Source organism: Pinus tabuliformis, chromosome Q (assembly GCF_031772625.1).
Source record: "Pinus tabuliformis cultivar Carrire ecotype Pingquan chromosome Q, CPIR1, whole genome shotgun sequence".
Lineage (NCBI taxonomy): Eukaryota > Viridiplantae > Streptophyta > Pinopsida > Pinales > Pinaceae > Pinus > Pinus tabuliformis.
In genome coordinates this window covers 1,355,234,893-1,355,261,505 of record NC_142296.1, presented here as the reverse complement: position 1 = coordinate 1,355,261,505, position 26,613 = coordinate 1,355,234,893, and the positions used below count along the sequence as shown (strand labels likewise).

General features: G+C 39.8%; 1 protein-coding gene across 2 annotated transcripts in view; it reads right to left on the bottom strand.

Moving 5' to 3' along the window:
- LOC149224944 (sphingoid long-chain bases kinase 1-like) overlaps window positions 1–26,613 on the bottom strand; it is a 381,298-nt gene that overhangs the window by 274,468 nt on the left and 80,217 nt on the right. For both annotated transcript variants that reach the window (XM_089386350.1, XM_089386351.1), the window contains one exon: window positions 372–465. In XM_089386350.1, the coding sequence (XP_089242476.1) occupies window positions 372–465 (94 nt within the window). The remainder of the gene's footprint in view (window positions 1–371; window positions 466–26,613) is intronic.

Below are 26,613 nucleotides of genomic sequence, written 5' to 3'. Positions count from 1 at the left end.
ATTAATTAGATGTGCCTATTGATATATCTGTAGTCTTCAAGTGATTATTAACATTATGAAACGTGTGATTCTTTACTCAAGTGTGGGAGGGTGGGTCGAGTTACTTTCAGGCTTATTGTCTATCAAAAAAAGGGTTCCCATTTAATAAAGAAATGACCTATCACAATTACTCATCCATTTTTCCTATAGAATCCCAAATTCCCCAAATTGATGTTACATTGCGAGCTAAAATGAAGATTTCATATGAAAGAAAATTATTCTAGAAAAGTGATTACATTTGCTTCGAACTAAATTTCAACTTTTGAGTACCAACAATTGTATTTGAAGCAACAAAAAACAATATTCTCAACTAGAGGGAAAATTTAGCTCACCATCAGGACAAGAATCGAAATTGAACGAGGAAACCAACGCTTGAGCATGTCTTGGGCCATTTGTCTCAACCACTTTACAACTAAAACCTGCCAACTACATGTGGTTAAATCATCAACCCTAAATAGCCATGGATGAAAAAACTTGACACATGTTAGACAAATATATACAATCTTGAGATATCCATACATCGGCATTTTAGCATACCACAAACAAGAAGGAAAATATGGAAATCATATTGGCAAGAGAAAGTACATATTTATGTGCACGAATGACCAAAGAGCAGTCATTGAGACTATTTCTAAGTTTATATAATGCACAACATCTCAATGGAGTGCTTAAGCTATTCAAGTTAAATCATCATCACAAAGAATTTAAAGAATGTTTAAACAAATAAGTTGTTATAAGATCAAAATGTCACAAGATTATAAATCTTGTTTGTTATAATATATCCAATTATATCAATTAGAAAAGTGCCTACAACTATGGAAGTAACTCACACAATATAGAGTGGCGCTCGAGTAATTCCTAATGTATAAGATCCATTCATCCTATCATCCAAGGTTGAACCCCTTCCCAAAGAAATAGAGGAGTCAATAATGCTACCTCAAATAGAAAGCCTATTGTTAGTCATTATTTATAGTGTATCATATCCCTTTTTAAAGGATAATATCTACTGTATCTATATGCCTATCCTTTATTTTCGTCTACTTCTATTAAGTGCTAACAGTATATGGTCGAAAGAGGTAATAAGAAAAAAATTGAGTGTTACTTATATAAACCATAGCAACACAACTTATTAGAACTTAGTGAGTTTCAACAAGTAGTTAGTTCACCTCAATCATTTGCGAAGACAAGTGACCAAACTTGCCAAGTAAAAGTTAAGACTCAACAAGTCTATTCAATTCTCACTAAGTACATGCAAAGTCAATGAGTTCAATGGAAAAACCTGGAGAACAATTCTATCTTTAATTTTCACCATTTTTACTTGTTATCTTTGAAGGTTTTAGCTTGCCAATGAGATTGGAGCCTTGCTACAATGATGGGACTTAGTCCAGTGAATAAGCATAATAATTGCATTCTAGTATACTTTTGCACTGTATGTATTTTGTACTTTGGTACTTTATCCTTTCTACTTTTTGATGACTTGATCAAAATTGATCACTTATTCTGTTGTATTTTATTGAATACTTAGTCAAACTTGATCGAGGCTTAACCATCATGAAGCTTAAGCTTCTTGAGGGAAGACTCGAGCATTGTCCCACAGTTTTGTACTCTATATAGACCAACATATATGTACATTGAAATAATCTCCTTTATACTTGAATGCTTGTTCTCTGTCTTGGGTTTCTATCCTTGTATATGAGTATTCATATTGTTATTTTGTGTAATTACAATCATGGTATAGACTCGTAATCCTGTTAAAAAAGGAGAGCTTGATTGAGTGGCAAAAAATCATTATATAGCATCTCTACTTTAGAGCATAATCAATAGAAGCACATTAAAAGTCAAGAAGGAGAAGCATTGGTGTAGAAGGAACATGAGAAAGAGGAACTACACAAGTAGTGTTGTACTCAAAAGGCTTGAACTTGTTTCTATTCATAGTTGAGGTGCATGCGACCAAGGAGTTGAGTGAAACCTTGTTTGAAGAAGAATAAATATATGAAGAATTGTGTGGTATAGGGAGACCTCCTTGCTTAACTATGAATTTCACATAAGTTGTCAACAAACTATAGAGGGAGAAGACACAGAGAACAACTTTGAATGAACTATAATACATTTGCTTGCTTTTTTAGCAACCATCTCCTACTCCCTAGCTTTCTTAAATTCTTCTACTTGCAATCATGTTAGACCCACATCTCGATAAATCTTGTTGGGGAGTGAGCAAAGCCACTACTTGGCTCTCAAATATAGTAAATGATCCTTGGAGGACTATAAATGAATGATGAGGGTAGAGCTTGAGATGGAAGCACACATAACTAATCAGGGGAAGCATGCATCCCAAGGAAACTCAATGCTTGAGGAGCATGTAGCCTAAGGATAAGGTTGCAACTCAAGAAATGAAGCATCCAAAAGAGAAGATTGATATTTTTTTTTTGTTTTGTATAGATATTTGCATATTTAATTTTATTTGTTTATAATTTTAAATTTTCTTATTGAAAGAACGAGGTAAAACATGATCATGCCTCTCACTCTTATACAAATCTGTAAGTGTATTCACTAATACCATCTTTGTGCCATAGTAATGCATAGCTAAGCCAAGGTTACTCTATTTTTATTTCTTGACTGTGTTGTAGATTCACTGGTTTATTTATCAACTCGGCTAACTATCTCACTTCACATCAATTGATGTTGGAGCATTCACTCCTTGATCCAGATGAATGTAGGTGGCCACAAACATGTTCCATCAACTCATAATGGTTTTGTTGCACTCACTTTTGTCAAAGTTTCGAGGAAGCAAACGTACCAATTTTTTCAAAGGATTGAGATTGTCAAGACATCGATTTATTGAGTCATTGTAAACCCATTCTGCAAATTTGTAATGTAAATGATGCTAGTAATACTATGTATATATGTAAAAACCTAGGTAAGCCTATTATTTTGGTGAAAATTTCATCCTAGGAGGTTTTTTGTCTCACTGATTCATCTATGTTTCTAAACACGAATGGTTGGTAGAGTTTTTCCCTCCAACCTCACCCCAAAGCTAAGGTGAAATTTGTCGACAAAGTCTTAGGTAAGTCCTAGTGTTTTAGTCAAGTCTTATGTAAAAGTGATTTGAGAATAATTTAAGTTAATCAGCTAAATTATTTTATTACAAATCACTTGGTCAACTAGATCATGTTGTGTCACAAAATTGTGTGTGTAATTTGAGGGTCTATATCAAGTAGGTGTTCCCACTTTGAGGGTTAAAAATGTAATCATCTTATGTAAAAAATATTGTAGTGCATGGTCCCTCATACTTAGACACCATGGCTAAAATAGTAGAGGGCGGAAAAAAATATTTAACCCCCTCAGGTGTCAATTAATTAATTTTTTGGCACAAAAAAAATAAAAATAAAAATCTTAAGCCAGAAAATCAATTAATTAGAGTCAAATTTAAAGTCTTAGAGAAATTAAATTCTCCAAGTGGAAAAAATCATAGGTATCAAATAAACTAATTTTTGGAAGTCCCCCACCAAGGGAATATTGGAAAATTCAAGAAAAGTGGGACCCTTGGACTTCGCTGGATAAGTCAAAACCAATTTTTGAGGAAATTAGCTCAAAATAATTAATTTTGAGCTAATAAAAAATGGGTTAAATGAGAAATTCGAAAATTCCTCAAAAATAAATATTTTCAACAGTGGAAATTAAAAGATGATCAAATATTTTTCGAAGATCGAGATTATTTTAACAGAGGTCAAGCCAACTAGCTATTATTTTTCCACTTGGAGGATTTATCTATAAATTGAGAGTCATTTGTGTCTCAAACCATCTAGTTTTGGCTTATGTAACTCTAAAAAGCTAATGTAAATTATTGTCCCACTAGGAACGTTGGAATAATCATAATAAAGAATTTGGGGTGCAGTTCATGGTATCTCTGATCTGATGATTTATGGTACGTGTTGGGTACGGGCATTCCTATATTGTGCTTTATAAATATTTCTTGATCGTTATTTCATTGTACGTGATAGGAACATTCTATTGGTAAGTTGTGGGCTTATCTTCGGTGATCCGATTCACTAGGTGTTCTAAAGACTTCTTCAAAAATATATAGTGTTTGCAAGTTCCCTAGCCCTTAGACTCCAAGTTCATAAACTTTGGATAGATGCTAACCATGTTTGGACACTAATTACTTTTATGGTTTTCTAACTTCACTATGGTTGTGATTTATTATTTATCTTTCGAAATACATTTAGCCACTAGAGATTTATAAAATTTCAAAAATTTTCGAAGCACTTTACATGTATATTTTGTAAATATAATTTGGATAATACACTTGTAGAGTAATTTATTTTCTAATCTTGGTTTTGCAACTGGGGTTTCTGGGGTTTGACTTAATTTTGAATTTTTGTATATATTGGGGTTTTGGGTATTTTTATTTATGTTTGTGCAGGTGTGATCAAGTGAGAAGAGCTAGATTAGCGCTAGATCTAGGCCCTTGAGTGTAAGATCTAGGCTCTAATTTTTTTGCAGGGCCATTCGTTGAAAATTTTGCAGAAAAATTGAAGATCTGAAACAAATAATTTTTTTCAAAGTAGGGGTTTCAAGTTTTAGGGCTCTCAAACCCGAATCTGCCCACTCCAATCCCATCGCCAACCTCTCTTGGCCCTGCGTCATCCTCTTCTCCCTCGACGTCAAGGTTTTAAGCCTCCCAAAGGCTAGCCACAAGCCCTAGAGGACCTCGGCCTCCTTTTCATCCCTTGTCGTGGGCATTTTAGGGCCTTATAGGCTTAGCCATGAGGCCTAGCCCTCTCGGCCTGCCCTCCCTTGCTTAGCCGTGAGGCATTAAGGTCTCGACCTCCCCTCCTCGGCCCTCCTTTGCTGCCTATCCTCCTCCCTTTTCTCTCCCTTCTCTCCTCCTCCTCTCTCTCTTCCCTTTCCCCTCTTTTCCCCTAGCCGCAACCCTCCAAGGGCTTGCGGCAGGCCTTCTTGTTAAATTATGGTATGTTCTATGCCTATAGCAGTTTACTTATTTTTCTTCTTATTAGCCACAGATTAGCAATCACATATACATTAAGTAAAGTACAGATAGAACATTGAATGATCAACATAAAACAAGCCAAGACAAGAGACACAAGATGTGGCCGCTAGCCAGGGACAAACCCCAATGCGAGGAAACCCTTTGATCAAATCTTCTTTTATCTTCAATAGTTCAGCAGAGAGAAATAGTACAAAATCTGAATTCTGTAATTTTATATCAGCAGCAGCAAACCCTAGATCAACAAAGTCAAACATGGTCAAACTAGCTGAAATTGACCTCTAAAATGCTTGGTCAATTTCCGGTCAACTTGTCCTCGAACAGCCTGAAGAAATAGCCCTTGAACAGCCCCAAAAGTACAGGGAATTTCCAGATTTCTGAAGTCAAGTGCAGCCCTAAACTAGGGCAGTCAACACCGGTCAAACCAAATGTCAGATCACCTCGGTTTTCGTGCCAAAAATTGTGGCCTACCTAAGAGAGGCAACCACGCCCAATCTGCACTTCTGGAAGGTCAACGCTTGGTCAACACTGATCAAAGAGATGACCTGCTGCCCTAGCGTCCTTCTTAATGCATCTTCCTTGCCCTAGGACGTCTTCCTTTCAGCTACATGTGTGAGAGAGAGAGAGAGGATCCTTTTATGTGTAGGAGAGAGAGAGAGAAGATGAGTGAATTGAATTGTCTAAATGAGGAGAATGCTCCTTGTATTTATATGAAAACGTTGAGGATGAATAGACATGACTGTTTGGCTTCTGAGCCTACATAAGTTTGCTGGCCGACCTTGACAATTTGTCCATAATCAAAATAAATTCATATCTCCATAAATACTTATCGGAATCAAATGATCTTTAGATCAATCCTACACCTATAGACGAAAGGAATCTAGATAAAATATTATTAGCCACGAATAAGGTGATCCTCATGGAGTTTGGCCCTAGTTGCCAATTTTAACACTCCCTCTCAACTAGGGAGAACTCCATCTGCAATTCGTCTAATCGTCGCTACTATTCATCCATCAATTGCACTGCCCTGTATAGCTTGACCCCTGCTCTGCTCTGCCTTGCTATGCCCTGCTCTGCCTTGCTATGCTCTGCTCTACTCTGTTCTACTCTGCTCGAACTATGAAGAAGAAGAAGTGATCGAGGATGTATCATACCATCCTCCACTGACCCGAAGTCAATCTCAGAGTGTGCACCACTGGTCCCAGACCAGTCCTCTACTAACCCGAAGTCAGTGTCATAGTGGGTACCACTCTCACTAGTCCCAGACCAGTATCATTGATCCCAGATCAATGAAGGCCATCCTAGCATAGGGAGTACGGTAGATACAACGATGCGTCCATCGGTACTACTATGGTCCATATCCTCATTTCTCTGCTCATTGATCAAATGAGAGGTACTTCCCATGAGTCCCAGACTGCATGGGTAGGATGCCTCGACAGGAGAACTAATCATCCTGTCCATAGGAGAGCGAATCATCCTATCCAGTGGATGCCACAGAGAACTAATCATCCTGGCCTACAGGAGAACGAATCATCATGTTCCACAACCGCCATGGAGAACACATCATCCAGGCCCACAGGAGAACTAATCATCCTGTTCCATAGACGCCAGGGAGAACGAAACATCATGGCCCACAAGAGAACTAATCATCCTATTCCATAGTCGCCACGGGGTGTCACAGCAGAAGGTTGAACCTTTTACCTTGTACAAAGTGCACCAACAAGGGATGGTGAGTCACCTTGTGGTCATATGTTGCTCCAATAAGTACCCCACACCCCCTGGAGCTCCCAGAGCTCAGTACATCATACTTGACCCTCGTTAGAGGGTTTCTGAACAACACCAAGTCGTTCTCGGAAAGTCAGGAATTTGACTTTTCCTAGGGGCTTTGTCAAAACGTCGGCAACCTGTTCATCTGTACCAATATGTTGGAGCCTTATAGCTCCCCGCTGCACCAAATCTCAAATATAGTGGTACTTGATATCGATATGCTTGGAGCGATCATGAAATATGGGCTTCTCTAATAAACGAATCCTGCTCTGGTTGTCACATAGGATCACGATGGTATCCAATGTAAATCCAAACAACTCCCTGAAGAGCTTTCGTAACCAGACTGCCTCACAGGAGGCCATGCTAGCAGCAATGTACTCTACCTCGACGGTGCTCAAAACCACTGACTTCTACTTCCTGCTCATCCAGGATATCGAGGCAGATCCCAAAGAGAAATAGCACCCGAAAGTGCTTTTTCGATCCACCACACTGCCAGCCCAATCAGCATCAGTATACCCAAGTAGTCTCACATCTCCGGCAGTGTATCTCAACCCATGAGTGATTATGCCACGAAGATATCTCAACATATTCTTGACACCAACCCAATGTGAGTGGTGAGGCTCAACCATATATTGACTCAATGTGTTGACTGCAAACCATATATCCGAATGGGAGTTCACCAAGAACATTAATGCTCCGACGAGTTGACGATACTTGATAGCATTTCGTAAAACAGGTCCAGCAGCACTATCGCTTAACTTCTTGAAGTCCAGCTCCATCGGGGTAGTGACGGGCTTGCAGTCCACCATGTCGAATCTCTCCATTATCTTCACCACATATTTTCCTTGAGATAGGAAAATCTCCCCTGGTTTCTGCCAGACTTCCAATCCTAGGAAATAGTGCATAAGTCCTAGGTCTTTCATCTCGAACTCAGAAGCCAACTCCCTCTTACATTCGTGAATGAAAGGGTCTGCACCTGTTAGAAATAGAACGTCAACATACAGCACCAGTATGAGAGGTTTGTCATCTACAACCTTAAAGTAGAGGTTAGGGTCAGCTTCACTCCTAGTGAATCTCAGCTTCATCAAGTAGCTATCGATACTTTCATATCATGCTCGGGGTGCTTGCTTCAGCCCATAGAGGGCCTTCTTTAACTTGCACACCTGAAATTTTCGATCATAAATCTCAAATATTTCGGGTTGCTCCACATAGACCTCTTCTTTAATTGAACCATGTAAGAATGCGGTCTTAACATCCATCTGAGGTAGGTTCCATCCTTGTATAGCAGCAAGGGCTATGATGGAGCAAATGGTGGTATATCAGGCAACAGGTGCAAATATCTCGTCATAGTCTATACCTTCCTTCTTGGAGAAGCCACGAGCGACAAAACGAGCCTTACACTTTTCCGTACTTCCATCAGCTGCATGCTTTATCTTATAAAGCCATTTAGAAGTGACAATTGTTTTGTCCTGGGGTCTGGGGACCACATCCCAAACATCATTCTTCATTATAGACTCATATTCTTCAGTCATAGCATCCTTCCATACTTGATGCTTGACGGAATCTGTGAATGATGAAGGCTCATTTTGGATGATCGTGCTCATGATGGTCAAGTATCCCTAATATCTGTTCGGCTTCTTACTTTCACGGAAGGTTCTTCGGGGTGTGGTGTGTCCTTCAGCATCGTCAAGTGTCCCCCTAAGCCATGAAGGCCTCTTCCTAAAAGAGGAAGGCTCAGGCGGAGGAGGATCAATAAGATCCATGGGTTCTTCCACATCGGGCATTGTTTCATCTTCCTTTTCTTTCGGTTCCCTGGTGTCAACTTCTTGAGAGCTCCTCAAAGTAGGAAGATTGTCCACCTTGCTAAGAGCCATATCTTCCTCAAATGTGACATCATGACTAATCACGACTTCCCTTTGACCAGCTACATAGATTCTATAGCCCTTAGTATTTTCACCAAAACCCAAGAAGATTCCTTTCTTTCCAAATGCACCCAATTTATTCCTTTTCTCTTTCGGCACATGAAAATATAAAGGGCTTCCAAAAATTCTAAAATGAGAGACGTCAGGTTTCTTACCGGTGAACATTTCTTCAGGAGTCTTGGAACCCAATGCTTGATGAGGGCATTGGTTTTGTACATATACGGAGGTGTTTGCAACTTCAGCCCATAAAAACTTCAGAAGTCTTTGATCATGAAGCATAGCACGCACAGCTTCCATGATCGTACGGTTCTTCCTTTCCACCACACCATTCTGCTCAGGAGTATATGGTGTAGTAGTCTCCCTCTTAATCCCAGCCTCTTAACAAAAATCATGAAACTCATTAGATTCATATTCAGTCCCATTATCAATCCTTAAGATCTTGATCTTCTTTTCGGTTTGATTCTCGATCAAGGCTTTGAAGTGTTGAAACCAAGAGAACACTTCAACCTTATTTTTCAAGAAGTATATCCATGTCTTGCGAGAATAGTCATCTGTAAAAGTGAGGTAACATGAATATCCTCCCAAAGAGTTCACAGGCATCATACCAGATATGTCTGAGTGAACCAACTATAATATATCGGAGGTCTTGCTTTGGCTAGAGGGGAATGGTCCCCTTTTGAGCTTTCCTTCGACACATCCCGGAACATACACCTTCTTGCTTTACTCGGAATTCGGGCATCCCTGTCACCATTTGTCTTACATCGGGTAGAGCTTTATAATGAAGATGAGCAAACCTTCGATGCCATAGTTCGGACTAAAGAGATGTGTCACAAGACATGACACCTAGCGGACTTCCTCTGAACTGATATAGTGAATCAACTCGAAACCCAAGAGTGAAAGCATCTTTAATATTGTTTTTCCATACACGTACCTTGCCATCGCTGAAGGTCACCTTGTAGCCTTTGTCTTCCATAGCCGAAATGGACACCAGGTTCTTTTTGAGATCAGGTACATATACATCTTGTAAATGGATTGTATTTCCCTGGTTCAATTGAAGATTGACATTCCCTACGCCTTTCACGAGATATTTTGAATTATCTCTAGGAACAATTTCCAAGTTGGTTTCCTTCTCTATCAAATTATAGAGAGCTTCTTTGTAACCAGTGAAGTGCCTTGAGGCACCACTATCAATAAGCCAATTTCCCAACGAGTCTGGGGGAGCAGTAGTAGATAGAGTTGCTGGTAGATAATATTCATCTTGCTTATTGTTAACAGTGTTAGATTCATTCCTGGAATTTCTTGCCTTCTTGAACGGTTGTCCTCGTCCTTAATTTCCGGCACTTCTTTTACCTCTGCCATTTTACCTGCCATTCCTTTGATTGCCTAGAGAGGGATTTTGATCATCGTCCCGGTGTGAGTCCCTTTTATCAGGGCACTCCCTTGCATAGTGACCCGTTTTATTGCAATTGTAACATCGTCCTTTTATTCCACCCTTTGGTCCAGCGTTTCCTTTGAATTTAGCCCTAGAATTGTTTCTTCTTTTAGTATGAGAAGAAAACGCAGAGGGATGACCTTTAAGTATGGGCATTTCTTGCTCTTCCATCCTTGTTTCTTCTTGAATGCATGTGGCCATTAATTCCTCAAATCCAAGAATTACGTTATTGTTGAGGAGAGTAGTCTTGAATATATACCATTTAGATGGCAGTCTTCCAAGAGTTGTGAGTGTCATTTCCCTGTCAAGAATTACTTCCCGAATAGATAGGAGATCGTTCCTGATCTCGGTGATCTTTAAGAAATATGCTTGCATGCTCTCATCTTTACCCTTCTTAATTTCCTTCAGCTTATTTCTAATAAACAAGACTTGATTTACATCATTAACTTTAAATAAACTCACCAGTCTATCGTAGATTTCCTTGCAGGTGTTCAGCTCGGAAACATAGGCCACCAAGCGCTTTTTGATAGAGTCCCGGATGATCTTCCTTGCTTTGACTTCTCCCTTGGTCCATTTGTTCCTAGCAGTAGCGGATGCATTTGATGGAGGTTCAACAATTCCGCCTCTCACATGGTCCAACACTTCCTGCTCTTTTAATGTTAGATCGAGAGACATCTTCCATCTGTGGTATTCAGACTTCTCTCAGAGTTTGTCTTCAGCAGGGAAGTGTGTTGAGGACCCCATGGTTTCTTTGGATAGCCTTGCCAATCTTCTCTTCGGTGATTGCTCTTGCTCTTGCTTGGGCTTTGTCTTCACCTCAGCTCCGATACCATGTTAAGATTAGGTATGTTCTATGCCTAGAGCAGTTTACTTATTTTTCTTCTTATTAGCCACAGATTACCAATCACATATACATTAAGTAAAGTGCAGATAGAACATTAAATGATCAACAGAAAACAAGCCAAGACAAGAGACACAAGATGTGGCAACTAGCCAGGGACAAACCCCAATGCGGGGAAACCCTTTGATCAAATCTTCTTTTATCCTCAATAGTTCAGCAAAGAGAAATAGTACAAAATCTGAATTCTGTAATTTTATATCAGTAGCAGCAAACCCTAGATCAGCGCAGTCAAACTTGGTCAAACTAGCTGAAATTGACCTCTAAAATGCTTGGTCAATTTCTGGTCAACTTGTCCTCGAACAGCCTGAAGAAACAGCCCTTGAACAACCCCAAAAGTACAGTCAATTTGCAGATTTCTGAAGTCAACTGCAGCCCTAAACTAGGGCAGTCAACACCGGTCAAACCAGATGTTAGATCGCCTCAGTTTTCGTGCCAAAAATTGTGGCCTGACTAAGAGAGGCAACCACACCCAATCTGCACTTCTGGAAGGTCAACGCTTGGTCAACATTGGTCAAAGAGATGACCTGCTGGCCTAGCGTCCTTCTTAATGCATCTTCCTTGCCCTAGGACATCTTCCTTTCAGCTACACGTGTGAGAGAGAGAGAGGCTCCTTTTATGCATAGGAGAGAGAGAGAGAGAGAAGATGAGTGAATTCAATTGTCTAAATGAGGAGAATGCTCCTTGTATTTATATGCAAACGTTGAGGATGAATAGACATGATTGTTTGGCTTCTGAGACTACATAAGTTTGCTGGCCGACCTTGACAATTTGTCCATAATCAAAATAAATTCATATCTCCATAAATACTTATCAGAATCGGATGATCTTTAGATCAATCCTACACCTCTCGACGAGAGGAATCTAGATAAAATATTATCAGCCATGAATAAGGTGATCCTCATGGAGTTTGACCCTAGTTGCCAATTTTAACACTTCTAGGCCTCCATCCCCTCAACCAAAGGCCTATTCGGCCTCTTCCCTTAGCCACTAGGCCTTTAGGGCCTTCCTTTCCCCAACGCTAGCCCTATTAGGCTTAGCGTTGCCTCTTCTCGGCCATAGTTTGCCTATCCTTCGTCCTTGGTTGGCCTTTGAATTTCCTGAACCGAATATTGGTGAGTTTTGCAGGGGAAATTGGCTCTAAGTTGGTGTTTTCAGGTGCCAAGTGCCTTGGAGAATTCTTTGGCAATTTAAACAAGTGACCTACAAGGCCTTAGGCCCAGGGTTTGCTCTCTAAACCCTCAATTTGTCACTGTTTTGCTACATCTTTCTAAATCATTCATAACCATGGTGAAATTCATGATTAAATATCCTAAAAATCACCTCTAAATATTCTAAACACATTAATAATTTCATGATAAAATTTTGCTTGTGGTTTGGCTACTTGGGTATTGTTCATTAGATCTAGATCTACTTGTTTAGTGACTGAAATATCTCTGCACAGTTAGTATATCAGATCGGATATAAATCTGAAGATCACATCTTAAAGGGCTTAAAAATCAAATTTTTCAATTTGATAAGCTTGTTCTAGCATTTGGCAATTTTTGGACAGAATTTAGCACACACTTTCACATTGGTAGCTCACTGTTTGCATATCTTTCTTACTGTTGTTATAAGTGTTTCCAGATCTGGTATATCTCTTAATACTTCATCATAAGAGGGTTAAGTAGCTCATATAGTTGCTTGGCAAGTCATTGGGCATCTCATTAGTCATATTTGGTTTTCACATGCTTAATACTTCTTGGATCTAGAGTATATACTTGTTGTTGTCCTAAAAATTTATAAGTGCTCATGTTTTTGGTGCTCTTGTGATGAAGCTTGTCTAAGCATTGGTTATTTGAAAGCTAACACTCGTTTGTTTCTTGTAAGCTCATTCACAAATTTGCACTCACACATCACATCTCTAATACTCTAATCTTGCTTAAGTCACTTTGGGCATTGAAATTTCATTAACATTTAAGTGTCTCTTTCTCTTATGTATTTTTGCATATAATTGGCATTGTCTAAAGAGCGTGATCTTGGCATTATCTTAAGATAATCATTATTCGCACAAATTATTTGAGTAATTGGCATTGGCTAATTGTTAAGTGAATAATTGCTCTTAATTGCTATCATTGGTTAAGCATCTTGTTGATTGATATATTGTTTACATTGGCACTTAATAAATTGGCACATTCTTGGTTGTAAGATTGTTTCATAATTCATCATTAAGTACTATTATAAGAAGTTAATCATAACTTAAGTACTTAAGTGTTAAGCCACTCTTAAACCAAGAACTCACTCATGTCCTTTGCATAAGCATTCTAGGCCTAGTTGCATTAATAATTTACCTCCAAGCATAAGCTTGATTGATAGACTTCTAGGGACACCCTTTCTCACCTAGCTTGAGAGATTCAACACCTTTTTAGTGGTTAACAAAATGACCTTGCAATTATCAGAGCCACAGTCTCTATAGCGTCGGAAGCACTGAGTGGTTGGAACTTGGAACACAGGGAGAGGTATCGTTAATCAAGCATTTTCTTGCTTCCCGTTAGCTTCCATCCCACAACCTACTCTAAAGATTGGTCTCAAAACATTTAAGAGGAAGGTTCCATTTAGACTAGGCATATAACTTAAAAGTGTCCAATATCTTTGCATTTCATCTAGATCTTAGGACTTGCATCTCATATAGGTTAGTGAAGCATCTAAGCAGCAGTTGTCCATCCGGTTACTTGGTCTTAAATTATAATAAGCAAGCATTTTGACTCCATAAAGCACTGGTCTCATATCTGAATCTAATATAATCTTTGAATCTTGCTAAGTTTAACCAAGTAATTAGGCCACTCAATTATGTCTCCCAGACTTGTGGGTTGCCAACTTGCCTTCCACCTTTACATTTCCATAGGGACTACCCCCAATATCTTGTTGTTGGTAGACAGTTAGAATGGAGTGGGCGGGGATCATAGTGACAACCCCCACCCTGAGTCGTTATCGTGATGCCTATACAATCTGAGCGACAACATTTTTTGGTGCCATTGCTGAGGATATCTTATTGTCAGCGCCTCAACGACATCTTCTCAATCTTTTATCTTTCCTCATTCTTCATCTTTTCATCACCTTATCTTTCTTCCTCTCACTAATCCTTTCATCTAGTTCATTCACACTTTTAGCACCTGGACGTTTATGTTGGTTTCTTGTTTAGGTGGCAACTCCACTTGTTCAACCATTCACAAGAGCTTACTCTAGAAGGAATCCTAGTAGCTTGCTTAACCCAGCTCCGAATCCTGAAAAGGTTCTACGAGCTCGGTTAAACAAATTACATTCTAGAGAGCGTTTAAATTTTCTCGGATAAGAAGCCCTCCCTGATCTCCACTTGCTTTTTCTTAATCCTATCAATCAAGACTCCATGGAAAATTATTTCGCGCCTTGCAACTTCACCAATATCCAAGGGTATCCTCACAATATTCCAGATGAGTCTACCATGAGCAAGCTCCCGACTTTCCAAGGAAATAATGCCATCAATGTCGAAGCTCATATAAAGAAATTCAACACATTCATGCAAAGATTCGCTCACGTTACTACCTACAATCATGAAGATGTCAGAATGAAGCTATTTGTTCTATCATTAGAAGATGGTGCTCTTGATTGGTTTCATGATAAAGCAGATAATGCATTTGACTCTTTAAGATCCCTTGCTGATGCATTACAAGATAAATATGGGGATAAGAGAGAAGGAAAATACTTAGTCAAAGAGCTCAATATTATAAAGAAAAGACAGAATGAAACAGTGGAAGAATTCAACCAAATATTTAACAGTATTTTGAAGGATGTGACTCAAGATTACAAAACTCCTAAAAAAGATGCCAAGCCTACTACTTTAGTCACTGCCCAGAGTACAGCTGAAGTGTTGGAAAATATATAAAAGCTTCAGGTAAATCAGAAATCCCAGGTTTTGAAAGAGGTCCAGTCAAATCTAAGGGAAAAGAAATTAAAGAAAAAGAGCCAAAATCAATCAAAAAATTGACTCATGTAATCAGAGAAATGAAAATTGAGCATGCCAGACAAATAAATGATATGCAAAATCAATTAATACAGAAGGACAGAAGTCGAATGCAAAATATGTCACCCGAGAATAATAACAGGGGTAACAACAATCCTTGGACAAGAAGGAATCCCCCTAATGATCAAAGGCCCCCTACATCACTTGAGTATGCTAACGCTAGTAAGACCGTGTATGTATGTAACAACCTATGTAAGCCTATTATTTTGGTGAAAATTTCATCCTATGACGTTTTCGTCTCACTGATTCATCTGTGTTTCTAAACACAGATGGTCGGCAGAGTTTTTCCCTCCAACCTCACCCCAAAGCTAGGGTGGAATTTGTCATCAAAGTCTTAGGTGAGTCATAGTGTTTTAGTCGAGTCTTATGTAAAAGTGATTTGGGAATAATTTAAGTTAATTGGCTAAATTATTTTATTACAAATCACTTGGTCTACTAGATCATGTTGTGTCACAGAATTGGGTGTGTAATTTGAGGATCTATATCAAACGGGTGTTCCCCCTTTGAGGGTTGAAAATGTAATCATCTTACATAAAAAATATTTTAGTGCATGGTCTCTCATACTTAGACACCATGGCTAAAATATTAGAGGGAGGAAAAAAATATTTAATTCCCTTAAGTGTCAATTAATTAATTTTTCTAGCAAAAAATAAATTAATCATAAACCAGAAATTCAATTAATTAGAGTCAAATTTAGCGTCTTAGAGAAACTAATTTCTCCAAGTGGAAAAATTCGTGGGTATCAAACAAATTAATTTTTTGAGGTCCCCCACCAAGGGAATATTGGAAATTTCAAGAAAATTTGGACCTTTGTGGATAAGTCAATGTCAATTTTATGAAGAGATTAGGTCAAAATAATTAAATTTGAACTAATAAAAAATGGGTTTAAATGAGAAATTCGAAAATTCCTAAAAAATGAATATTTTCAACGATGGAAATTAAAAGATGATCAAATATTTTTCAACAACCGAGATTATTTTGGCGGGGATCAAGCCAACTAGCTGTTATTTTTCCACTTAGAGGATTTATCTATAAATTGAGTCATTTGTGTCTCAAGCCATCTAGTTTTGGCCTATGTAATTCTGAAAAGTTGATGTAAATTACTGTCCCGCTAGCATAGTTGGAATAATCATAATAATGCTTTGGGGTGCAGTTCATGGTGTCTCTGATCTGATGATTTGTGATACGTGTTGTTGAAATTTCTGAGTCTAACCCATTAGAAATTTTTCTGCACTATCTAGTTATTTCTCCTACTTGTTAATTAATGAACAAGTTATTTAACCATATAAATACTGAAATAAACACAATGTAGTCTCAACCATCTATAGATCAACAACTAAAAGAAATAGACAAACACACAAGGGACACTGTTATTTTTGGACAATCGTCCCTGGAAAAACCCAACTTGGGAAAACCGGTGTAGCAGTTCTGAGGGTTTTATCATTATGCAGTTTTTCTTAGTACAACTGGATGCCAAACTGGCTCACCCTACAGAGAAAATAATCTGGCAGTAGTAGCTCTCTTCGGAAGCAGATATTCTGAAAGTCTGCTCCATGAAACCCTCTCCAGCACCTCTTTGAGGCACTGCGTCAGCCCTCCTAGCCTTTGCGTCGGCCCTCTGAGGCTCTGCGCAACCTCTCTGACTCTCTACATCACTTCTGCAGCCTCTGCATCACTCACGCAGGCACTCTGGCCCTCTGCGCAGTCACTATTGGCCTTTGCATGGCTTCCTCTGGCTCTGGATCTGCCTCTCTGCCTTTGCGATGGTCTTCCAGCACTATCTTTGCCTCTATGTTATGCACTCATTGCCCCTCTCTGCCACTGATCGCTGGTTCGATTTCTCTTAGCAAACCTCGCTCTAGAAAATCGAACTGACTGATCACTCTGGTGTATCTCCAACTGACGCTCAAGCCTCCTCTTATACCTTTTCCATTGAGTCTTCAAAAGCCGAGATTACACCTCTAATCAACAGCTAAGATTAGATTTGGCTTGATCCGTGTCATTTAGAACCTTCTAACCCAATTTTATATTTTTTTTTTCTAAATAAGATTAATCTATTGATATAATACAAAAAAGTTACATAGTAGCTCGTCTGTAGAGGGTTCCGGCCTTAATTAACACACAACCATGAAAAATGTCTGAGACTACCCCTATGTTATGGAACCAGCTCAAGAAAAGATAGATCAACGCCTTAGAATTCAGCCTCTTCGAGGGGTCAACCTCCTTTACATTACATAAATGAACAATTCTTGGATGATTCAAATGACAAAACCTCATTTCTATATATAGGAGTCTAAGGAGTCACAATATAATCCAGCCGACCTAACAATAATAATATAAAGCCACAAAAATAACAATAGAGGGATTCTATGGGGCACAGTAATAACAATATGGGGGCAATAGGGGCACAACAATATTAATAAGGGGTATAACTACAATAGTAATGGGGTAATCACTAGTATTATGGGGACCCAACATGCCCCTCTCCTTCAAAAAAGTGTTGTCCTCAATGCTTGAGTAGTTCTGGATACTTCTGCATAAAATTCTCATCCTCCCATGTGGAATCTTCAGCGGATAAGTTCTTCCACTTGATAAGATACTCTGAAATTGATCGATTTCGTAGCTGTCGAGTTCTTGTTTCTGTGACTGCTTCCGGTTCCAATATAATTTTTCCTTCCTCATCAAGTTCTGGCAAATATTGTTTGAACTGGGAGTTTGTCGCCTATAACCTTCTTTAAACATGAAACATGGAAAACTGGGTGCAATCGAGAAGCTGCAGGAAGCTCCAATTTGTATGCCATAGTACCAATCTTTTGCAACACCTTGTACGGACCATAATACTTTGGTGATAATTTATTATCCTTCTTAGCTTGCTTGAGGGACATTTGCTTATATGGTTGTAGCCGTAGGAATACCCAATCACCTACATCAAAACTTCTTTCACTGCGATGTTGATCTGCCTGTTGTTTCATTCTATTCTGTGCCAACACGAGGTTATCCTTTAAGAGTTGGAGGACTTGTTGTTGATGTTCAATGTGATGTTCCACTGCCTGAACCTTAGAATTTTCTCTTAAATATGATGTGATGGATGGTGGTTGATACCCATAAAGTGCCATAAATGGGGTCATTTTTGTTGCTGTATGGAAGGAAGTGTTATACCACCATTCAGCCAGAGGCAACCATTTGACCCATTGTGTCTGTTTATCAGATACAAAGCAACGAAGATATCCTTCCAAACATTTGTTTACTATCTCAGTTTGCCCATCAGATTGAGGATGATAAGATGAGCTATGAGCTAACTGAGTACAAAGACAAGAAAATAATTCTGTCCAAAAATTTCCAGTGAAAATGGGATCTCTGTCACTTACAATAATCTTTGGGTTTCCATGTAGCTTTTGAATTGTTTCCATAAATGCAGTAGAAACTGTACTGGCTTTAAATGGATGTGATAATGCACAAAAGTGTGCATACTTGGTAAGTCTGTCAACTACCACCATGATGACACTCTTTCCCTCAGACTTGGGTAAACCTGTGATAAAATCCATTGAAACCTCCTCCCAACGTTGGCTTGGAATGGATAAAGGTTGTAATAGACCCGGTGTCTTAATTGTTTCAACTTTATTTTGTTGGCAAACCAAACATTCCGCCACAAACTTTTGAATATCTGATTTAAGGCCATCCCAAAAAAATTCCTTCTTAACCCTGTGGTAAGTTTTTAAAAATCCTGAGTGCCCTCCTAAGGGAGAAGTGTGCAATTCCATAAGAATCTTTTGTTTTAGCTGGGAATTCTTACAGAGGTATAAGCGATCTTTGTACCATAACGAATCATTTTGCCAGCTAAATGTATCAGACGTACTGGAATCTTGTTGTAACTTTCGAATAAGTGCCCACACTTCTTCGTCATTCTTCCATTCCTCCCTTGCTTCATTTATCCAATCTGGTTGGATAATAGAAATGGCGCACAACAATGCTTCCACATCCTCATCCTTTCTTGAGAGTGCATCTGCCACCACATTTTGCTTCCCTTTTTTGTAGATGATTTCAAAGTCATAACCCAACATCTTTGTGACCCACTTTTGTTGCTCTTCAGAGGATAATCTTTGTTCTAAAAAGTATTTAAGGCTATCATGATCCGTTTTTACCTTGAAGTGTCTTCCCATTAGGTAGGGTCGCCATTTCTTAAGTGCATGGAGTATTGCCAACATTTCCTTCTCATAAATAGCTTTGCTTAAAAACTTTCCCTTGATTGGACGACTTTCAAAAGCAATGGGTCTTTCATCTTGCATTAGAACAGCACCAATTCCATTTCCTGAAGCATCACATTCCACAATAAAGGTTTTTGTGAAGTCCGGTGTAGCTAAGACAGGTGCTTGGCACATTGCCTCTTTAAGATGTTCAAAGGCCTTTGTTGCTTCCGGAGTCCATGAAAATGCATCTTTCTTCAATAATGTTGTTAGAGGTGCTGCTATTCTCCCATAATTCTTAACAAACTTGCGATAATACCCTGTCAACCCAAGAAATCCTCGCAGATGCTTTATGGATGTGGGGATTTTCCATTCCTTAATGGCTTTAATTTTGCTAGGGTCTACCTTAACTCCTTCATGAGATACAATATGACCCAGATATTCCACCTCCTGGACTCCAAAAAAACATTTGGATCTTTTTGCATATAATTGTTTCTCCTCCAATAGTTGTAGCACCCTGTCAACATGTTCAACATGATCCTTCCAAGACTTGCTGTAGATTAGTATATCATCAAAAAATACTAACACAAATTTTCTAAGGAATGGTTTGAAAATTGAATTCATCAAACCTTGAAATGTTGAAGGTGCATTGGTAAGGCCAAAAGGCATGACCAAAAATTCATAATGACCCTCATGAGTTCTAAATGTTGTTTTCGGAATGTCTTCAATCTTCATTCTGATTTGATGATATCCTTAACGAAGATCCAACTTGGTGAAGTAAATTGATCCATGCAATTCATCCAGTAATTCATCAATGACAGGAATGGGAAACTTATCTTTAATAGTGAGCTTGTTGAGCTCCCTATAATCCGGACACATGCGCCATGATCCATCCTTCTTGTGCACCAATACTACTGGAGCAGAGAAAGAACTTTGACTCAGTTGAATTATACCAGCCTCTAGCATTTCTGCAACCATACGTTCAATTTCACTCTTTTGGACATAGGGATATCTGTACGGCCTGATGTTTGGAGGAACACTTCCTGGAATCAGATGAATAGCATGATCATGATCACGCATAGGTGGGAGACCTTTGGGAGTCTCAAATACCTTGGAATGATTGTCCAGGACTTTTTGGAGATCTGGAGAAATAGATGATTCCGATGTGGAAACATCTAGCGAACATAATTGTGCAATTACACCTCTTTGCTCCTTTTTTAGAAGCTTTGTCATACCATTAGAGCTGATTATCTTTCCTGGTTTCCCTGCAATACCCCTTAATTCAACTTCCTTTCCTTCCGTAGAAAATTTGATGAAAAGTTCTTGAAAATTAAAAGCTATTGTACCCAAGGATTGTAGCCATTGGACTCCTAGTACAACATCAGCACCTCCCATTGGAATGGAAAGCATTGGGCTAGTCAATACATATTCTCCCATGGATAGCTTGATATTATGGCACTTTCCAGAGCAATTTATTGTTCCTCCATTTGCAATCATCACTTGACACTCTGGTGCTGGATATAGGAAGCAATTCAATTCTTTTGCTACCTTACAATGAATAAAATTGTGGGTGCTTCCTGAATCAATCAACACTATTACCTTTTTCTTCTTGATTTGTCCTTCTATCTTGATGGTTTGAGGAGTGGTAATTCCCGCCAATGCATTACAAGATATGGTCGGATTTATTTGTTCTTCATCTAGGCTTTGTTCCTGGAGTATATCCTTTTCTTTTGACCTTTCTTGCTCCTTTTCTTCTTCCTCTTCACAATCTATGTAGAATAATTTCTTCTCAGCACACTTATGACCTTTAGTGTATTTGCTATCACAACTGTAACAAAGCCCTTTTGCTCTTTTTTCTTCCAATTGTTGTGGTGTCAACCTTATAGGTTGTGGAAGACTAGGGGCAACAACACTTCTGTCTTTATAGTTGTGAGTGGTATGCTTCCTGGTTGCCATAATTTTGCTTTCCATTTTTCTTGCTAACCTGAATGCCTTCTCTAATGAATCAGGTTCCCAAAGGCGAACATCATGTTGGATATTATCCTTTAAAGACCCTATGAACACATCAATCCTATGCTCCTCTGGAATATCTTTTACCTTTATGTTCAATTTTTGGAACTCCTCAATGTGCTCCATTATTGAACCCTTTTGTTTGAGACTTATCAATTGGCTAAAAAAAGTGTTGCTTTTTGTATCCTTATAATGTGCTATCAATTCTTCCATAAAAATTGCCCAAGTGATAAATTGTTTACGAGAGCAAAGCCATTGATACCATACAAACTGATTTGGTTCCAAATATAAAGTTTCCATACGTACCTTTTGTGTGTTTTGCACATTATTGAGATCGAAGAATTGCTCCATCTGTAATATCCATGTTGCGAGATCCTTGCCATCAAACTTCCTCATATCGTTTTTTGGAATATGGTGGGTCTTTGATCCAACATTAGAGTTTATGGAATCATGATTAACATTTCTTTTGTTCTCATCATGAGTTTCCTTTACTACCCTTTCACCATTAGTGACCCTTTCTTGTAGCAACTTCTTCAATTCTTCCATGTCTGTCTTCAAATCTATCTTCAAATCGTCCATCTTAGCTTCTACGCCTTTCTTTAAACCATCCATCTTAGCTTCTACATCTTTCTTTAAACCATCCATCTTAGATTTTGTTCCTTTTTGTGCAAGTGACACTTGTTGCACTTGGTCTCGTATTTTTGTTATATCATGTTGCATTTCTTCCTCTTCTTCATAAGTCATGCTAGAGCTTTCAGGTTGCTTACTAGGTGTTTGCATTTTCTTTCCTCGGGGCATCAATTACCGATAATAATGCTTTACTATGCCCTTTGAATTCCTCCAAACCAAGCTTACGCAAAAAAATTTAAAAAAAAACTACACACCTTTTTTCACTTTGTAGAAGCCTGATATTGAATCTGATGTATCTCTGTAATTTCGAATCATCCAGTTCTAAAATTGTGACCTGTAGTAGCCTTTTGTGTCCTCTTTCCAATGCCACTAGTCTGATCCAAATTGGATTCTCCAAGAAAGAGTTATGCACAATCTCCCGCAGTGACCTGATTGTAGACTAGTTCAGTAGAGCGAACTTGTATGAAGTGCCACGTGTCACTGTTTCGACCTTTGACTCTGAAAAATATATAAAAGAAAACTACAGTCTGTCCTTTTTCTGTACCTTCTTGCGAAATTTCAATCCGATGCTCAGAAAGAAAGTTATGACGATTTTCCCCAGGTCACCTGTTTGGAATGTAATTCAGGAATCTGCAAAAAGACCAACTTCCTCAGATCATATCTCCGCAAATATAATGCGAAAAACTCTGAAATTCGGACCCGAGGTTCAGCGCAATTTCTTCTCAAATGGGTTTTTTTTGCAACTTCTGAAACGTCGCAGAAAAAAAAGTTACAGCGAAAATGCCACGATGACCTGTTTGGAGCAGTGAAACCCTAGAATCCAAAGCTCTGATACCAAATGTTATGGAACCAGCTCAAGAAAAGATAGATCAACGCCTTAGAATTCAGCCTCTTCGAGGGGGCAACCTCCTTTACATTACATAAATGAACAATTCTTGGATGATTCAAATGACAAAACCTCCTTTCTATATATAGGAGTCTAAGGAGTCACAATATAATCCAGCCGACCTAACAATAATAACATAAAGCCACAAAAATAACATTAGAGGGATTCTATGGGGCACAGTAATAACAATATGGGGGCAATAGGGGCACAACAATATTAATAAGGGGTATAACTACAATAGTAATAGGGTAATCACTAGTATTATGGGGACCCAACACCCTACAAAGGGGAAACCAGTCCATTAAACATCCAAAAATTAACCCACAAGTTCCTGAATAAACCAGCCTATCAGCTAACAACAAAACCAACCTGAAAACGAGCAAAACCACCCAGAAAAACCACAAATTGTCCTGACTGGACTGCCCAGCCATCAAATTTCCTTGAGGACACAAAAGCAAGACAGAAAAAAACCAAAGCTAAGTGAATTGCCACCTGTCAGGAGTGACATACGACACTAGGTCATCCGGAGCAGGTACCTCCACGACAGGACACGCCCAGTCATCCGGGTTGTCCGCCCCTCCACGTCCCTCAGCCTGACGACCTCCCTCCCTGCTACCATCTGCATCCTGCTGGCGCGACGTGTTCTCCAGACGGCTGTCCACTGCCCGCGTGTCACTAGGAACGCTTGAAGCATCATGCGAGCTGCCAACAATGTCTTTTCCATGTCTTCTATGTCGTCCTCCATTACCATTCAGCTCGTCAATGTTATCTCTGTGCCGGCTTGGACCGGCTCTGTTCGTCTCTTCCAGGGAAGTAGTCATGGGTATTTGTGGCTCAGGCTCTTCAGAAATGCAGATGGAGACGGTGGCGACTATGACCGGGCAATTCATGGAGCTCCAGAACCGGAACTGCGTCGTGTGGGGGACATGATGCGGAGGCAGAGGGAAGGTAGCAGTGCGCATAGCTGCCTCGTCGCGTCTGGAGCAATGGAGGCAGGCTCTGCCTCTACCACTTCTGGTGTTCGGATAATGACCAGCAGCATTGAATAGGCAGGGATTTTCAGCAGAGGAGGCAGGGGAAGCCGAATTGTGGCTGTGTAAAGCAGAGGAGCGGGAGCTACCACCACGCGTGCCACCGCAACGGTTGCGCATGCGGTGGCGGACCATGGTGGAGGTAGGCGCAGTTGCAGAGTCAGGGGGGGCGGAAGAAGAGATGACAGAGGAATGCTGAGCGGAATTTACAGAGTGCTGAGGGGAATGGTGGAAGCCAGAGTACTGAGCAGAAGAGCAGAAGTTAGTATGGGAATGGTGGAAGCCATTACCCAAATCTAGACAGCAAACAAGCCAGCATCTGCATCCCGTGCTGGTTCGCTCAGTCGGCGCTTCCGCCTGCGGAGGGCATGCACAATGAAACAAGGGGAGAATGATCGGGTGAATCACCGGAGCCATGGTTATGCAGTTGATGATTTTGCCTCAGCAAGAGCAGGCATTAAATGCCGCCTGCAAGGTGCCGTGAGGATTAATCAGGCTGGTCTTGGAATGGTTGCAGGGGGCCAAGTGGCCATCTTGCCCGTCGTCGCCCCGTATCATAGCCTTAAATGCTTTAATTTCCACCGGCATCCGAGGGTTGAGCTTCCTTGTGCACCAGGTTAGTGCAAATTTGCAGTTGATTGTGATCATCGATGATGTTGAGAAGGCCGTAATGTAGGATATGGTCCTGATCGGCCCCAATGTTTGCTAGGAGATCAGCAATTTTGTTACTGTCCCTTTTGACATGAATAAAAGTTATTGCTCTCCTATCTTTTATCCATTTCTCTATAGTCTCAAGCCTAGCCAATAATCTCCAGCTAGGCAACTCGCGAAGCCGTGCTTCCTTGTTGGATTAGAGTGGCCAAGTTGAGAAGGATTTGAGTGTCCCCTTCTATAATGATGGGATAAAAATTGTGTTGATCAGCTAGCTTCATACCTTGCCACAATCCTTCCAATTCCGCAGAGTTGTTCGTGTCCCATCCTATGGATCCATAGTACAGTTGTAGGGGTTGGCCCTCATGATTCCTGAATATGCCTTTGAATCCTGCTTTTCCTGGGTTGCCCTTGGAGGCACCATCAAAATTTAGCTTAATCACTCTCTTTGGGGGGTGTATCCAATGTGAAAGCTGCCTGGTAGCATTATGGGGTCTGTTAGAGTTCAGTTGTGCTTGTGGGAGCTGTATATTCCAGTTAGCCCATATGCTTAGTTCTTGAGGCTGTGTCGGAAAGTCCTCAGTTGTCCATTGATGCAAAGCAAGAGTTTCCTTGATGTTCTGACATAGGTTATTCCATATGATTTCTAAGGAGGTTTTTTTATTTTTGAAAATTCATTTATTTCTTTCCTTCCAGATTGTCCAAGGTAGGAGACCTGGCAAGATGGTCCACAACTTATTGAGAACTTTGCTGTTATAGGGCTCTAGGGTCCAGTTGCTAATAGTGCTTCTAATATCCCCAAGAAGTCTGCAGGGTCTCTGGCATCTGAAAGTGAGCTTTTCCCAGAGCTGGTTGGCCATGTTGCATGAGTCCATGAGGTGTTGAATGGTTTCTTCATTGTTTTGACAGTTGGGACAATAAGAAGGACCATGAAATCCTCGTTTGATTAAGTTGTCCCATGTGAGAATTCTTTGATGATACAACAACCAAACGAAGGTGGAGACTTTGGGCCAGATCCCAGTAGTCCATATACGATTCCAAGTAGGATCAATTGGTTCCTGAGATTGAGACATTATCTGGTAAGCTTCTTTGGTGGTGTATGTTCCTTTTGGTGTATAACCCCATCTTAGAACATTGCTACCTGTATTGACTTTGATTTTCCTGCTGGTAAGCTCTTTGTGTAGTTCCATGCTATAAGCTTCTGATTCTTGCTGTGCTATTTGCTCCACCGGTTTCCATTGCCTGAATCCCTGTGTAGTACTTAGAGTCCAGTAATGTGCTACCTTGTTCTCCTGGTTAATGTCATTTCCATTATGATTTGTGCCTGGTAAGAGTGCTGCAATTTTGGGTCTCTGTTGCCAAGAATCCGTCCAAAAACGGGTTGTCCTCCCGTCCCTTATCTCCCAGAAGCTATGTTGATGGATGATCTCTTTGTGTTGCTTGGTCACGTTCCAAATGAGGGATCCTGTAGGCATGGTGGTTATCCTGATGAGGTCTTGTTGCGGTCGGTTATTTGCATACTTTGTTGTCCATAATTGCGCCCATGGCTTCTGTGGGCCGGAGACCCATTGCCACCAAATCCGCGCTCCCATCAAAATATTGTTGTGTTGTGGATCACGTAGGCCTAGACCCCCCTGCTTTTTAGGCTTGCAAACTTTTTCCCATTTGACTAAAGCCCATTTTCTGTTTTGTCCTGTAGAACCCCATAAGAAATTGCGTTGCAGATTCCTAATTCTCTTCAGCACCCATTTCGGTGCAGCGAGTACTGAGAACAAATAGAGGGGCATAGATTGTAGGACTGCTTTGATCAAGACTAATCTGCTTGCCATGTTGAGAGTTCTATAAGTCCAAGACTGGAGCCGACATTCCATTTTCTCTAAGAGTAGTTGCCAGGAAGCATGCTTTAAAGCGGAATCTATGAGAGGGGCTCCTAAATACTGAGAAGGAAGCTTGGCTTGAGGGAATCCAATGATTCTTTGAGTGGGAATAAGAGTATTGAATAAAAAAATTTGAGATTTGGTCGTATTTATGGTGGTGCCAGAAGCTTCTAAGAATGTATCTAAAAGTGCTTTAAAGGTTCTGGCTTCATTAACAGAAGGATGACCAAAGAGCATAT